General features: G+C 38.4%; 1 protein-coding gene across 1 annotated transcript in view; it reads left to right on the top strand.

Annotated features, from left to right (window-relative positions):
* The window catches only part of nalcn (sodium leak channel, non-selective), a 159846-nt gene that overhangs the window by 11713 nt on the left and 129901 nt on the right, over positions 1–18232 (top strand). The window contains exons 2-4 of the mRNA XM_037686686.1: positions 16834–16956; positions 17864–18004; positions 18099–18230. Of these exons, the coding sequence (XP_037542614.1) occupies positions 16834–16956; positions 17864–18004; positions 18099–18230 (396 nt within the window). The remainder of the gene's footprint in view (positions 1–16833; positions 16957–17863; positions 18005–18098; positions 18231–18232) is intronic.

Raw genomic sequence — 18232 nt, 5'->3', positions numbered from 1 at the left:
AACTTTATTCAGTGTAAGTTGAAAGAGTTTACTGGCGGTTTGGCCATCTCTCCAATAGAGTCCCTATTAGCGAATAATACTCAGCCCAAATCTTTCACTTAGAAAGTGTATAGGGCCCTCAGTGATCTTAATGTTGATAATTCTGATAAAGTAAAAGGCAAATGGGAAAGTGATGTGGGTATAATAGATTCTGAGGACTGGGAGGCCTTGTGCAGTTAGCCCTCAAAGGTTCTGGTATCTAACTCCTTTTGGGAGAGACAATTTAAGATCTTGCATAGACTATATATTACCCCTGAGGCCAGACACAGGATGAATCCAATGCTATCAGAACTCTGTATTAAATGTCAATCTGCTGTTGGATCCTTTATTCACTGCTTGTGGACTTGCCCCTATATTCAACAGTTCTGAGGTGCAATAGCTCAACAGTTTGATATCATTTTTAAGCGCAGTTTGCTTCTGAGCGCAAGGACTTGCCTATTGGGACTGGCTGAGCAGCTTCCTGCTGACATTCGTAACAACTGCCTTTTACATATTTTACTTCACTGTGCTAGGAAATGCATCCTGGCTGTATGGATCAGTGATAAAGCCCCCACGCTCAGTCAGTGGAAGCAGTCTGTGACTGGTATCATTCCATATGAGGCCTTCTCTGCTGCCTTGAAGGATAAGCCCTTTTTATTCTATCGGACCTGGGATCCATTCTTTACATACCTAGGTGCCACTGCATCCTGCAGGTTGAGATCAGGACTGATAGTCTTGGCCTGGTATAATCATGTAGACTGATCGTTTGATAGTGAGATGATTAAGCTTTGATATGTATGATGGATGCTGTTCTTCTTTAGTCTCCCTGGACTATTGATAATATGTGTATGTATATGTGTATGTGTATATGTGTGTATTTTTATGTATTTATTTATTTATTTATTTTTAACTTTTTTTTCTCTCTCTCTCTTTTGTCTGTCTAGGCTGCTATCAGATTATTCATTTATTCTATTCATGTTATTGTTTACTCTTTGATATGTTTATTCTGTATAGTTTCTGTTACAGCATCCTGTTGTTTGTGTTGTGTCTGCTTTGCAAAAAAAGTTCAATAAAAATATAACACAAAAAAAAAAATACTGCAGATGATCTTAAATCACCTGACTTTCCTGATGTGTTTTGTGCCTGCTATAACTCAAGACAAAGGGGAGTGGCAATATTAATACACAAAACTGTTAATTTTACAGTACTAGATACAGTTGCAGACCAAGAGGGTAGATATTTAATAATAAAACTTTGTATAAATAACTACAAGCTGTGTATTGTCAGTATATATGCCCCTAATGTTGATGACACATCTTTTTTTCATGATTTTTTTTCTCAGCATTGTCTGATCACTTGGATTGCTCACTTATACTTGGAGGTGACCTCAACTTTGGCCTAAATGAAGAATTAGACAGATGTAGTAGAGTAGGAACTCAGCGCAGTTGGCAGTCCATAAATATAGTTAAACTGTACATGAGTGATTACGGACTTTGCGATGCATGACGATCTCTTCACCCGAGCCTTAGGGAGTATACGTTCTTCTCACCTGTCCATCACTCTTACTCTCGTCTGGATTATTTTTTAGTCAGCAGCTCATTGTTGATGAACATCTCGGACACTGAGATACACCCTATAGTTGTCAGTGATCATGCTCCTGTCTGTTTAAATCTAGCAAACAGAAAATAAATCCCAAAAAGTATAAACTAGAGATTTAATAAATCATTGCTTGAAGATGAAGATTTTATCAAATATTTTACAGAAGAGTGGGCTTCTTATCTGGAGTATAATGACTTTCTTGGAACATCAGCATCTGTTCTCTGGGAGGCAGGGAAAGCAGTGATGAGAGGTAAAATAATCTCATTCTCATCACATAAGAAGAAAAAAGAAAATAAACATATTCAGGAATTAGAAGGAACCATTAAATTGTTAGAAGCCTCCCAAGATGAAGACATGTTGGAGAAAATGCGTAAAGCAAAATTAGAATTAAATGAACTTATTAACAAAATAACTCAATTCTTAATACAAAGACTCAGAAAAGAAAACTTTGAGCAGAACAATAAATCAGGTAGCTTTCTAGCAAAACAGCTTAAAATAAATAAGGAAAAAAACAACTATTCATGGTGTTAAAGACTTGACTGGGAATACAGTTTATGATCCTGAAAGAATAAACAGCATTTTCAGAGATTTTTATAAAGCTTTACTCACCCCAGATAAACTCATCAGATAATGAAATTGATCAATTTTTGGATAAAATAACACTTCCTAAATTATCAGATAATCAATCAGTGGAGCTGGACTCACCACTGACACCAGTGGAACTCCAGGAAGCCCTCAAAAGCATGTCCAATAAAAAAGCTCCAGGTCCAGATGGATTTCCAGCAGAGTTCTACAAAGAATTCTGAAATATCCTGGCACTACTATTTCACAGAATGCTACAGGAAACTGAAAAAAATAACAGACTTCCAGAAAATATAAACTCAGCCAACATTAGTCTCCTGTTAAAACCAGGAAAAAAAACCTGTATTACCTACCAGTTATCATCCCATATCTCTTATCAATGTTGATCTTAAAATAATTTGTAAAGCCCTCTCAAAAAGATTGGAAAAGATAACTCCTCTCATAATACATCCTGACCAAACTGGTTTTATAAAAGGGAGTAATTTATCCACAAATTCATGCAGATTATTTAATTTAATTGATTATTCTTACAGTAAAAATATTGAAACTGCAATATTCTCTCTAGATGCAGAAAAAAAAACTTTTGATGGAGTTAACTGGAAATTTTTATTTGCAGCCTTGCATAAATTTGGTCTTGGAAATTATTTCATAAACTGGTTAAAAACATTATACAGTTCCCTATCAGCATGCATTAGGACAAATAATCAAATATCTGCTAGCTTTCTTCTGCAGAGGTGCACCAGGCAGGGATGTTCACTCTCCCCCTCACTGTTTGCTATTTTCATCAAACCGCTAGCCACAGCAATCAGGCAAACTACAAATATTGAAGGCATAAAATGTAAGAACATAGGGCACAAAATCAGTCTATATGCTGATGATGTGTTGCTCTTCCTCCAGCATTCACAAACCTCCCTCTCTCAGGTTATTGAATTGATAAACTATTTTTCAAGAGTTTCAGATTACTGTATAAACTGGATAAAATCCACAGTTCTACCAATTAATTGCTATTTAAACAATTCACTTACTAAACAACTGCAGTCAGGGAATATTACGTACTTGGGTATCAACGTCTCTCTTAGACTGGCAGATTTAACAAAACTAAACCACATCCCACTTTTAAAGAATATTGAGGATGATCTTGCTAGATGGAAATCTCTACCCTTGTCTCTCATGGGAAGAATTGCTTCAATAAAAATAATGGTTTTGCCTAAAATAAACTATCTATTCTCCAATGATCCAAAATAAACCATCATCTGACTGGTTTAGATCCCTGGACTCCTCCATCTCTAAATTTCTCTGGAAAGATAAACCCCCACATATTAAACTAAAAACACTACAGAAGACCAAAGATAAAGGAGGACTAGAGCTACCCAATTTCTATTATTACTTTCTAGCCAACAGGCTAGAATACATTTCAAGATGGATAAAACACACGCCCCTTGATGAACCCTGGCTAGACGTAGAACGGACACTTTGCAATAATATAATGATCTCGGACTTTCCATTCATTAGCTCAAACATAAAACGACAGGAATGCTATAAAAGCATCAATATCAGCTCCTCTCTGACAGCTTGGTGGAAGTTTCTTAAAATGACAGAGTCTTCACTAATTCCATGCAGACGTACACCCATCTGGAACAACCCTGACATCCTACAACAGAATAATATGATAAACTTCCCAGGTTGGAGGTGTAAAGGAATCAAATATGTGGAACATATATATGAGGAAGTAGACTATATCCCATTTAACAAATTAATAACACAATATGGGATTGATAAGAATATTTTTTTAGAATATCAACAAATTAAATCTACAACAAAAAATAAATGTAACCTTAATAACACTAGAATTGAAATACGAACAAGTGTATTAGAATTCCTAAATCTTTACCCTCCCAAATTACTATCTAAGGTTTACCGGACACTTATTAAAATAGATGAATCAATATCCCTTTCCATTGTAAAATGGGAGACAGACTTGTCAGTCAACTTTGACCAAAACTTCTGGTCTCAGGTATGTCTAAGAACCTTTAAGATGATTAAAAACCCCAATTTACAATTAGTACAATACAAAATCCTTCATAGAGTACACTACACAGGTCAACGGATGTTCAGGATGGGTTTCGCATCATCTAATGTTTGCTCACAGTGTACAGACAATATTCCTGACAATCACATCCACGCATTTTGGTTCTGTCCACCTGTTAAGAGGTTTTGGTGCCGGATATGTGAAGACTTATCAAAGTGTCTGAGATATAATATTCCACTCTCTCCCTCAGTTTGCTTATTGGGTCACTGATTACTGATTACTTAACTGATTACTGATTATTTCACAGACTATGCATTTTATCAAAGCATTTTTAGAAGCGGCTGATACATTTATCATTAAATTTTAGAAGGAAATGAGACTGCAAACACATATTTGTTAGAAAAAAAATGTATATGCAATACAATGATCAATATAGCCATGTCAGTGTTTTATAACGTTACACACGTTAAAAAAAAAGATCAGAGTAACACCTGTTATAAAGCTATTTCTGATGTTCGCTACATGTGAATGCTCCACCTTGTCCTCCATGCCAGTAGTTCAGATCTGCTCCAGCTTACCTTAGATCATCTGGATGAAATCTTGATTTCTATAGAAGATAATAATTCAACCTTTATTTAAACAGGTTAGTCCCATTGAGCCACGAGGACTCATTTACAAGAGATACCTCAATATAATTGTTGTATTTGTCGTTTTTTTTATGGCAACCAAGTACCTGGATAACTGAGTTGATTGTGCTTGTAGCCTGACAACTATTGTAAAATTGTAATTCATTGATTAAAATGTTAATTTAAATGAAACTGTTTCTAGTTTAAATCATAATAGATGACAACATAAGTGTTAATTGTGCAAAAATAAATTTCCAAACAATTTATTATAAAATATGTAAAATGTAAAACAAGCTTTAATAAAGTACTTTTACTGCCATTTATACTGTTTATTAATACATCATCTCAAGTCAGCAGGAGCAACCTCACCATCGTCACAACAACACAAACTGAGAGCTGTAAGTTTAATCTGCACAAACATTTTCAATCAGGGCTCAACATGTTTAACTGTCAAAGAAATGTGCAAGAAAATAAACTAATATCACTCTACAGGCACATTTTGAGAGAGGACAGTTTACAAAGACACAGTCAGGTCGTGTGAGACTGAAGGAGGTTCCAACCATTTGTTCATTGACCAGAACCAAATGAGAACAGCAAAACTTCCACTGTATGTTGATCCATTGACCAATGATCTGACCAGTGATCACACATGTTGTTCTAAATTAAACTTTGGTACGAACAGTGTTAAACAAGACTGAGACTGAGGAAGGAAGAAACAAAAATGAGGCGAGTGAGATGAGGGAAAGATGAAAAGGTATCCTCAGAGGACAGGGACATGTCAGGAACTGATGAGCCAGGATCAACAGGGCCAGGAGGATGAATCAACAGGCAGTCAGGGAACAGAGATGAACAACCTGAGGGAACAATTAGAACACAAAAAAATACATAAGCAGGATAGAAGAAACTCACAGACAAGAAAATTAACGCAGTCCTGCAAAGAAAAATGTTAACAATGGAAAAGAAATTCTGACATATTTTTTTACAAAAGATCAGATGAAGACAACTGGCATGAAGAATAACTTTCCAGCTCCATCTCAATGTACCGGTGATAGTTTAATAAGTGTTTTTGTTACTGTCCTACAGTTTATTGATGCTGATATATTCTTGGTTATAATTCTTATTTCTTGTTCCGTCTGGAAAGAGAGTCTCATCTCAACTTGACCCATGATTACCATACATTACCATACCATACCATACCATACCATACCATACCATACCATACCATACCATACCACTTTATTTATAAAGCACTTAAAACAGCTACAAAGCCAACCAAAGTGCTGTACAGACAAAACAACAGGTAACACACAAAGCAAAATACCAAATGAGGTAAATCAGAATATAGACATAAAAACGATGCAGACAATGACGACAAACCAGTGTGGAGCGTACAGGATCAAAACACAGATCACCTGGTGTTGAAAGCTACTGAATAGTAGTGACTTTTTAAATGGGACTTGAAAATCGAGAGGGAGGGGACCTGTCTGACAAACAGAGGTAACTCGTTCCAGAGTCTTGGTGTCCTGCTACAGAGAAGGCCCTGTCACCTCTGCACTTAAGACAAGTTCCTGGAACTGTGAGGAGTGACTGGTCCGCTGACCTCAGGGAGCGTGGTGGGACATACGGTTGTAGCAAATCAGAGAGATGGGGGGGGGGCGACACTGTTCAGTGATTTGTAGACATACATGAGTATTTTGAACTGGATTCGAAAGTGAATCGGTAACTAGTGCAGTGAGGCCAAAACTGGTGTAATGTGCTCTCTTTTGCCTGTACTGGTTAAAAATCGGGCTGCTGCATTCTGGACCAGTTGTAGTCATGCAATGGAGGTCTGACTGATACCAAACAGGAGCGAATTGCAGTAATCAAGCCTAGATGTAATGGATGCATGCATACACTAAACTAATAATATAAAACAAATGTAAATTAACAGTCCTGCAGTAAATACCAACTTTGTGAAGGTTATGGTTTTAAAGTAATTTTATTCAAACATCTTGATTAAGCTTATTCAAACATCTTGATTAAGCTGTTATTGATTTGGGAAGACATAAAATGAGATCTTGTACCTTTGTGATACTTTGAATGCAACATTCAGTTCACTGAAGTCATTCTCCTCTGGTTTACCTGGAAAACATGAAAAAAATTGACTCAGCTCCACAATCATGTTTTTCTTTAATGATAATGTCACAATTTATGCTGCAGTCTTTGACAAATGATCTATAACTTTAACTAAATTAAGTCAATCTTGTTTTCAAGTTGTCATCGTTCTTTGTTGAAATCAGGTCTCTTGTAAATGAGTCCTTGAGGCTCAATGGGATTTACCTGTATAAATAAAGGTTGAATGAATCTCTCAGAAAAAAAAGGCCAAATATTTTTAGTTGAGTTCAGTAACTGGAATTACCATAAATAAAAAAAAGACCACATTTCAAAATGTAAGCAGTAATGGATATTTTAAAACGCTGAATTAGAAATAGACCCGTTTAAACCGTCATGTTGGCAGAGCTAGCTGCAGTTAAAACACAACTAGCAATTTAGCATGTTTCATTAACTCAAACTGGTGACATGAAGTATTAATGTTGATAAATTGTGGTACAGAACAGTCAGATAACGCTTCACAATGGCAAAAAAAGTGTCGTATTTTCATCAACTTACCGGAGAAAACACGGAGAATGAACTACGTTCAATGCTGGAACCGCTGCTGTTTGGAACTATTTGCCACTGCATGACCCATGTGACTTCCACATTCCATTCTTTCTATGGCTGTCTATGGGAGTGTCGCAACTCTCTCTTTATAGGGCTCTGGATGTAACAAGTTTAAATTTTGTTGTTTGCAAGCATGTTGCCTTTGTTTGCAGAGTGTTGCCTCTCAGATACTGTAAAACAATAATTTTTAGGAGTTGGATCTCAAAAAAGATCTTACTGCCACCACAAGGAAAAAAAAAACAAGTCAAAGAGAATGGTGCTTATTAGCTCTAAAGTTAATATAAAGAGCTAAAGTTGAACATGTTGATGTGAACAACTAACTTTGTGCTCACTGCAACAGTACATTTTGTGTAACACTAAATCATTCAAAACACATTTGCCATTAAGTGCTGATACATGCATTTTAACACAAGGCCTAAAATCAATCAACCTTTATTTATACAGGTAAATCCCATTGAGCCTCGAGGACTCATTTACAAGAGAGACCTGATTTCAACAAAGAAAGATGACAACAATGGACAACAGCAACAACAATAAGCAGTTATAAAAACTCATACTACAGTTTTTTTTTTTTTTTTTTTTTTTTTTACAAATAGGATGGCTAAAAGGAAAAAGGTAACAAAACCAAAAAAACTGCTAGATTCCGAGACAAATGTATAAAACTAAAAACAGGAACATGTCTGCATTGGTCCCTGCCAGGAGTCCAACAGATTCTTAAAGCCACTTAGAGAGGTCAAGGTCGAGAGCTTCAAATCTTTTTGTAAGATATTCCAGGAAACAGGAGCGGAGTAGGAGAAGGCCCTTTTGCCTAGTTCAGTCCTCACTGAGGGAACACTGCAGGTAATAATGTCCTGAGAGCGCACTCCGTAGCTGCACTCACGCAGAGACATGTAGGAGGAGATGTATGAAGGCAGCAGACCAAGAAGTGATTTAAAGATGAAAATGTACCAGTGAGAGAGTCTGCGTGAAGTTAATGATGTCCAGTTAACCAATGAATACAGGGTGCAGTGGTGGGTACGATAATCACAGCCAGTTATGAATCTTAGTGCACCATGATAGACAGCATCCAACATCTGCAGGGTTCTTGTAGGAGCGTTCATGTAAATAATATCACCAAAATCAATTGAGGGAAGGAAAGTCACAGATACAAGACGTTTCCTAGCATTCAGGGTTAGACAGGATCTGTTTCTGAAAAAGAAACCCAGTTTAATTTTCAGTTTCTTTACCAAGTTTTCCACATGGAGCTTAAAAGAAAGATGTGAGTCGACCAAGATACCCAAATATTTATAGGAATCAACAAACTCAATGGGGACACCATTTGAGGATAAAATCGGAGGAAGAACTGCTGGGACCAACTTCCTATTTGAAAAAAGCATCCCTTTGGTTTTTTCGGCATTTAGGACAAGTTTGAGGTGAAACAAATCAGTCTGGATGTAGTTAAATGCAGATTTCAGAAGCTGGAAAGCCTTAGCAACTGTTTTAGCTCGACAATAAACAACTGTGTCATCAGCATAGAAATGTATGGATGCATTAGGGATGTTTTTACCTACATTATGTATGTAGATTGTAAAGAGGGTGGGTCCTAAGACTGAGCCTTGTGGTACACCATTGTTGACTGTTAAATAACTGGAGGAAGTACCATTATGTTGAACACATTGCCTCCGGTCTGAAAGATAGTTAGAGAACCAACCAATGGTGTGATCTGAGAAACCGATTTCTGAGAGTTTATGACACAAGATGTTATGATCCACAGTGTCAAAAGCTTTAGACAGGTCTAATTAAAGTGCAGCACAATAATCCTTAGCATCCAGTGCTTCAACAACGTCATTAAGAACCTTCAGTGAAGCAGTGGTTGTGCTGTGTTGTTTCCTGAAACCAGATTGATGTGGAGGTAAGATGTTAAATGAGTCCAGGTAATTTTTGATTTGAGAGTTTATCAGTTTTTCTAGAACCTTGGCTAAAATGCAGAGTTTAGAGATCGGTCGATAGTTGTTCAGTGAGGTGGGATCACCTCCCTTCAGCAAAGGAAGAGCAAAGGCTGTTTTCCAAGTGCCTGGGATGGAGTTTTGTCTTATGGAGAGATTGAAGATGTGGGTCACAGGGACTGTGATGATATGAGCAGCCAGCCTTAAGAAATAAGGTGGAAGTTCATCTGGACCTGCAGATTTTTTAGGATCAAGATCTTTTAACAGTTTATTGACCTCACTGACTGAGAATGGAGAAAAAGAGAAGGTGTGATTAACTGAGGATTGACTTGTAGGAGGGATTTGATTTGTAGAAGTTTGGTTATTAAGTGAAGTGGCTGATCTTCCATTAGTTACTGTGTCAAATAAAGAACCAGAAGCAACAAAATGTTTGTTGAGACAGTTCAGGATCTCGTGCTTATTTGACACAGGAGCAGAGTTAACGAGAAGTTGTGATGGGAGGTCAGATGATTGGGGGGTGCCTGAGAGAGATTTAATTGTTTTCCAGAATCTGTTAGGGTCATTTAGATTTTTGGAAGTCTGAGATAAGAAATAGTTTCGTTTTGCTGCTTTGACAGCAGTTGTACATTTATTCCTCATCTGTCGAAAACTCAACCAATCAGTGTCTGAGTCAGATTTTCTCGCTGCAGCCCAAAGATGATCTCTCCTGTGCAGGAGGTCAGCTAGCTCTGGAGTAAACCAGTGTAAAGTTGTGGATATAGGACAAACATTTTAAAAACAGTATAAATGCAATATCATTTAAAAACTACTAGTTCTTTTAACATACATTTTGCTTACTGAGAAGATGCTGCCACAGAGCACTTAGGAATAAAACTTTAACAAAGAAAGTTTGACTACTTAAATACTTGTAGTTACAATTATTCTGTCTAGAGATCACATCATTCTAAGTGAAGAACATGTCCTTTTTCTAAATGGGAATGTAATTGCAGTCTTTGGCACCTATACTCCCACATAATAGCACTTAGTCCCTGTAATTTTGTTTTCGCTCTTCCTCTTGTCTCCATCTGCATATGTTAAGTGTGGAAATTACACTGGGAAATCGCTTGTAACTACATGGGGTTTATTGCATAGACAGTTACTTTTATTAGTAAGAACATATGTCACTGTCTCATCATAAGTTTTTGTTTCTACTTGCAAGATTGGCACATTTAACCAGTGGTGGATAAAGTACTCAAACATTGTACTTACGTAAAAGTACAAATAAACAGACACAAATGTAGTCTAGTAAAAGTAGAAGTACCACATTAACATTTTTACTTAAGTAAAAGTAAATAAGTACTTGCTTTTAAAAATACTTAAAGTATTAAAGTAAAAGTACTTGCTAAATGTATTACCTAATGCAATGGTCTACAATATCATTAACTGTGTCTACTATATGTATATATTCTGTAATGCATTAATAGTGTTGAGTCATTTTAATGAACAATGCTGCAGATAATACATGTTTTTATTCTGTTTACTCTGTGACACAGTTTACACTTGAACTTGTGATTCTGTGCGTCATAATTTCAGGGATGACATGCAGAGTTAAATGCCATTAAGCAAAATAAGAAAGAGGAATGATTATACCTTTGAAAGTTTTTATTTAACACAAAGCAAAACCAATATGTTATTTTAACTGCAGTAAACACATTTAAGTAAAAGTTGTCTGCCTGAAAAAAGGAGCATTAGACCTAACAAAGGAGCATCTGATCATTTCAACTCCAGTTTGTCATCATCTAGTTAAAATACTGTCTAGTCAACCTTGTAATGGGTCAATAGTGAACAATATTTTAACTTCCCGACACCATTTTCAAAACCTGGACCCAAGCGTCGAGCCATTTGGAGACATCTCTTGTCTCCTGTCCTAACATCATGAACTGACACATTTTAATAATTTCTTGTTCAAGTTCAGAAGAAGTTGTTTTTCAAAGTTTTTTGAGTCCAGTCTGGCTCTTCTGGGAGAGAATCTGTCCTGCTGTACTGAATAGTGTTTCAATAGTCTTTCAATAATCTTTCAATAATTTTTCAATAGTCTTTCATTAAGGCCATGGGTGGTGCGTATCTTCTGGCTGACTCCACGAGGTATATGTCACAGTTTACACTCTGTATTTTTCCTTTTACTCATCACTCTGTTCACTGTTTGACTTTTTCTTCTCTGCTCTTTTGGGTTTTTCCTCTGCTGCTTCTGCCAGCCTCTTTACATGCCACACCTCTCTCTCTGATTACTGCTGATGGTTTCCACCTGTTTCTGGGTGTATATATATACTTCCTGCTTTCTCCACTACGTTGCCAGATCAACTGCTTGCTTCTAGCCACAGTTATCCAGCGTACTCTCTTTGTTCACAGCTCTTTAATCTTGATCCACGCCTGTTTCCCTCGACCATACTTTTTGCCTGTCCCTTTTTTGCCTCAGCCTTCTGACCTTGTTGATGACCTTCGCCTGTTTTTGGATTTCGCCTTTGCCTCTCCCTATTAGTACTGTCTCCTCTTCGGACCCCGTGTATGAACCCTGCTCACCCTCGACTACGCCTCTGGACTTCCCTTGGTCTCTGCAGCTCTGTATCTCTGCTGGAGTGCCCCGTTACAACAAGAAAGGTTAGTGTTTCACCAGATCATCTGTATTCAGATAACTACTTGTTATTCTGCCAAACACTAACCTTTCCCCTCTGTATCATTTTAGATACAGTTCCTGCCCCTGTACCTGAGACACCAGAAGCTGTTTATTTACTCAATAAACTTAAAAAAAAAAACACCTTTCTTAGTCTGTGTGTAGGATCCTCCGCCATCAGATCTCTGACAGTATAATCCATTTTGGGCGTGTTAGTGGTGTTGTAGATGCGCCCAGCTCAATGACGTGTATATACTAGAATATGTCATTGGTCCAGTTCTTCTTAAAGGCAGGTTTAACAAAACCTGCTCACTTTGCAGTGATTTAATGGACCAACTCCCCTCTCACCATTAGTTACTTTCAAACTAACAGACATCAAAAACCGTAACGAGAATGTAACTTGTAACGCAACACAGTATAGAAATGTAGTGTAGTAGAAAGTACAGATTATTACCGTAAAATGTAGTGGAGTAAAAGTAGAAAGTATCCACAGTTAACTCTACTTAAGTAAAGTACAGATACAAGAAAAATGTACTTAAGTACAGTAACAAAGTACTTGTACTTAGTTACATCCCACCACTGCATTTAACCAATATATTGTTAAACAACTCATTGAATTCAGTTTACTACAGTAAACGTTGGAAGTTTACAATAAAAAATACAGATTCATTTTACTTGGGAAATATAAAACAGTAAAGGAAAGCAAGACATGCTTTGGAACAAGGCTAATTAGTATGGTAAATGACAAGTCACTAACATAAAATCTGTAGATTTTAGAAATACTAGTACTAGTAATAGTATTTACTCTCTCTAACACAATGACAACACTAGAACAGTGCACATTTGTTAATTTTCACAAATCTAAACTCAGCGGTGCGTGTGACATCATAACGTTGTGCTAGCGCTGTAGGCATCCTTGTCACTGGGTTGTCATACAAAAACAGCATATATATAAATGTATATATATATATATATATATATATATATATACATATATATATATATATATACATATATACGTGTGTGTGTATGTACTGTATATATATATAAACAGCGCCTTTTATATTGGTGAGTTATTTTGATGGAATGTATGATGTCTGATATTTAATTTTATTGCTTATATTGACTGATACCATGCCGATAATATTAAAACCAGCCACTAGGGAGCACAAGCCAGTGTATATCTTGTGCAGGTCCCAAGTCAGGGTAAATGGTGAGGGTTGTGTCAGGAATGGCATCCGATGTAAAACACTTTTGCCAAAACCATAATGCGAGTTCATCAAAGCGAAACCATACCGGATCGGTCGAGGCCCGGGTTAACAATGACCGCCACCGGTGCTGTTGACAAACAGGGTGCCGGCGGAAATTGTGCTACTGTTAGTCGAAGACCACGAAGAGGGACACGTGTCAGGAGACAGAGGGAGAAGAGGAAAGTGAAGAATGTAGGGATGAGGGTTGCAACTCTAAATGTGGGGACAATGACAGCCAAAGGTAGAGAGCTGGCTGACGTGATGAAGAGAAGAAAGGTAGATGTTTTATGTGTCCAAGAGACCAAGTGCAAGGGCAGCAAGGCTCACAGCATCGGAGCAGGGTTCAAACTGTTTTACCATGGTGTGGATAGAAAGAGAAATGGAGTAGGGGTGGTACTGAAAAGGGAGTTGGCAAAGAATGTAGTAGAGGTGAAGAGAGTGTCAGATAGGGTGATGTGCCTGAAGGTAGAAGTAGAAGGTCTGACACTAAACATCATCAGTGGTTATGCTCCACAGGTTGGATGTGATGAGGAGGAGAAAGATACCTTTTGGAAAGATTTGGATGAAGTGATAGAGAGTATTCCCAGGGAGTAGAGAGTGGTGATCGGAGCAGACCTGAATAGACATGTTGGTGAAGGGAACAGAGAGGATGAGGAAGTGATGGGTAGGTTTGGTGTCAAGGAAAGAAACCAGGCAAATGGTGGTGGATTTTGCCAAGAGAATGGAAATGGCTGTAGTCAATACCTATTTCCAAAAGAGGGAGGGACATAGAATGACCTATAAGAGTGGAGGAAGGAGTATGCAGGTCGACTACATTATGTGTAGAAGAGGAAACCTGAGGGAGATTGGGAACTGTAAAGTTGTGGCAGGGGAGAGTGTGGCCAGACAACATTGGATGGTTGTGTGTAGAATGACTGTTGTTGTGAAGAAGAGATAAATAGTAAAATCAGAGAAGAATACCAAATGGTGGAAGCTGAAGAAGGAATAATGTTGTGAGAAATTCAGAGAGGAGCTGTTAAAGACTCTGGGTGATAAGAAAGTGCTTCCAAATGACTGGACTACTACAGCAACAGTAATTAGAGAGACAGGTAGGAATGTACTTAGTGTGTCATCTGGACAGAGAATGGATGATAAGAAAACCTGGTGATGGAATAGTGAAATGCAGGATGTCGTTCAAAGAAAGCGATTAGCCAGGAAGAAATATGACAGTGAGAGGATTGAAGAGAGGAGACAGGAATATAAGGAGATGGGACGTAGAGCAAAGAGGGAAGTAGCTAAGGCAAAGCAGAGGGCATAAAATGAGTTGTATTGTAGACTGGACACTAAAGAGGGTGAGAAGGACTTGTACTGATTGGCAAGACATAGGGATGAGGCTGGAAAGGATGTGCAGCAGGTTAGGCTTATTAAAGATAGGAAGGGTAATATTCTAACAAGTGAGGAGAGTGTGACGGGAAGATGGAAGCAGTACTTTGAGGAGCTAATGAATGAAGAGAATGAAAGAGAAAGAAGAGTAGAGGTCATATAAACTGTGGTCCAAGAAGTGGGAAAGTTAGTGAGGGTGAAGTCCGGAAAGCTCTGAAAAGAATGAAGAAGGGGAAGGCAGTAGGACCTGATGACATACCAGTGGATGTTTGGAAATGTCATGGAAAGATGGCAGTGAGGTTTTTGACTCAAATATTCAATGGCATATTCGAGGGTGAGAAAATGCCTCAGGAATGGAGAAGAAGTGTGCTGGTGCCCATTTTTAAGAACAAGGGCGATGTACAGAGTTGTAGCAACTACAGGGTAATTAAGCTAATGAGCTCACAATGAAAATATGGGAGAGAGTTGTGGAAGCAAGACTTAGATGAGAGGTGACTATCTGTGAGCAGCAATATGGTTTCATGCCAAGAAAGAGCACCACAGATGCAATCTTTGCTTTGAGAATGCCGATGGAGAAGTACAGAGAGGATCAGAAAGAACTCCATTGTGTCTTTGTAGATTTAGAAAAAGCATGTGACAGAGTGTCAAGGGAGGAGGTGTGGTATTGCATGAGGAAATCTGGAGTGGCAGAAAAGTATGTTAGACTGGTACAGGACATGCATGAGGACAGCAGGACAGTGGTGAGATGTGCTGTAGGAGTGACAGATAGCTTCAAGGTGGAGGTGGGATTGCATCAAGGATCTGCTCTGAGCCCCTTCTTGTTTGCTCTGGTGATGGCCCAACTAACAGATGAGGTCAGGCAAGAATCCCCATGGACGATGATGTTTGCAGATAACATTGTGATCTGTGGTGAGAACAGGGAACAGGTGGAAGATAACTTGGAGAGGTTGATGTATGCACTTGAAAGAAGAGGAATGAAAGTCAGTCGTAGTAAGACAGAGTATATTGTGAATGAGAGGGAGGCCGGTGGAACAGTGATGCTACAAGGAGCAGATGTCACAAAGGTGCAGGACTTCAAGTACTTGGTGTCCACTGTCCAAGAAAATGGGGAATGTGGTAAAGAAGTGAAAAAGAGAGTCCAGGCTGGATTGAGTGGATGGAGAAAAGTTTTTAGGGGTGATTTGTGACAAAGGGGTGTCAGCAAAGGTCAAAGGAAAAGTTTCCAAGACAGTTGTGAGACCTGCTATATTGTATGGTCTGGAGACAGTGGCATTGACAAAAGACAGGAGAAAGAACTGGAAGTGGCAGAACTGAAGATGCTAAGGTTCTCCTTAGGAGCGACAAGGCTGGATAAGTTTAGGAATGAGATCATCAGAGGTACAGCCCAGGTTGAACATCTGAGAGATAAAGTTAGAGAGGCCAGACTGAGAAGGTTTGGACATGTCAAGAGGATGGATAGTGGGTATATTGGTAGAAGGATGTTAGAAATGCAGCTGCCAGGAAAAAGACAAAGAGGAAGGCCAAGGAGGAGATATATGGCTGCAGTTAGAGAGGACATGGAGGTAGTTGGAGTGAGGACAGAGGATGCAGAGGTCAGAGTGAGATGGAAGATGACTCGCTGTAGCAACCCCTGAAGAGGGAAAAGCCGAAAGAAGAAGAAGACCATGCCGATAATATTGTGCATCCCTAATATTAATAGTTTTAAAATTTAGTAAAATATTTCCATGTTACTGTAAAAAAAACACATCCAGATACAGTAAATCTTTTTTTGTATAAACAAAATAAGAGCAATTCTCGTTAGAGATTTGTATGAAAAACTAAGAACAAGAGCTGTGATTGCTCCAAATGGTGAAAATTATGCAATCATATACATCTTCTATATATTTTTGTGTTATTATGGATCCCAAAACAATTTATTAATCTGATAAATTGCAGTAATCTGCATGACTATCTGCCTAATGCATGTATGTATGTGAGTGTGTACAGTATGTGCTTTTTTGTGGACTGAGGTGAAGATGTGTGCTGATCCTTCAGCTGCATTGTAAAAATTTTCTCTCACTTCTTTTTCCCGTTATCTAACCATCAATGGCAGCACCTGGACGTCCGAGCTTCTGGGACATTATCCTTTTTTGCGTCTCTCATCTCTCTCTCTGTCTGGTTGGTCTCTCCACCCCTTTGTGACCTGGGGATGAACGCACCAATGAGGAGCCTCACAGTGAGTAATATTATCCTCTTTCACCCCATCCACCTTCCACAGCACCTCAGTCAGTCACTCACTTACTCACAAAGTGTGTCGCATAAATGCCTTGATGTCAGATGTGGTGGGCATTTCTGTCTCTATGAGCGTATTGTAGATGTGGGTAGTGTACTGTACACCATATAAGCCATGATGTTGACTAACTGTTGTGTGTTATTTACAGGGTATGCCTGATCGCATGTTATGTGCAGTGCTGGAGCAATTTCAGCTTTACTTTTCCCTTTGGTATGTGCGCTTTGTCTCCATTTACACTGTCATTTCTTCTTGTGTTCTTATGTTGAAACAGCCTGTACAGTTTTCTTTTCTTTTTTTCTGCATACAAACAAATATACAGTTTACATGTGCAGGAAACACCAAATTTTGTCAAAATGTTTTCTGCCGCCACGTTTGTGTTCAGCATGATGAAGATCTTTTATGATCTTTTAAAATGGTAAGTTATTGGAGCGGTTCCTGTGTGGTGACACTTGTTCTGTGTTCCATGTGTGCTGCATCTTTGCTGGTCATTCTACAGTTCAGCACATTCAGTTTTGAAGCACACATCTCTGGCAATTCAAGTCAGGGAAGTTAAACTTTTCGTGCAATGTAGCCTAATTTTACATATATTTACAATCAACCACTAATAGATGTGCATTTCAATTAGTGAAAACACATTTTTTTTAAATATTGTACAAAGTATATTTATCTAATTCAGAATTGTGTAAATTTGGCCATGCATTTAGCAAACAATACATTGATTTGATTATAATCTACAGGACTGGAGTTAGAAGAGCTGTGTTGCACCTGCCCTGACTTGAATGCAGCTAGAGTCCCTCCGTTCCTCATTTAGCTTTGGTCATTGTGTGGTTCGCCTCCCTCCCTTTGTTAGATTCACTCTCTGTATAGCACGGCAAGCCCCAGCATGCTGAAGAGGAAACAAAGCTCAAGGGTGGAGGCCCAGCCCATGACCGATTTTGGGCCAGATGAGACCCTTGCAGACAGTGCTGACATCTTCTGGATCAACAAGCCAGTGAGTGAACACACACACAAGTTTAGGCCAACTCATTAGTATTGCAATAATCCCACATTTTGTCATTATGTCTTCTTTTGTGTTCTTTCTGCAGTGGGTCCATTCTTTGCTTCGAGCCTGCGCCATCATCAGTGTCATCTCTGTCTGTATGAACACCCCAAAGACCTTTGAGCATTACCCTCCACTGCAGTATGTAACATTCATGCTGGACACGCTTCTCATGTTCCT

The sequence above is a fragment of the Nematolebias whitei genome, chromosome 13 (assembly GCF_014905685.2).
Source record: "Nematolebias whitei isolate Nwh7 chromosome 13, NemWhi1, whole genome shotgun sequence".
In the NCBI taxonomy this organism is placed as follows: domain Eukaryota; kingdom Metazoa; phylum Chordata; class Actinopteri; order Cyprinodontiformes; family Rivulidae; genus Nematolebias; species Nematolebias whitei.
This window is presented reverse-complemented; position numbering and strand designations above follow the sequence as displayed.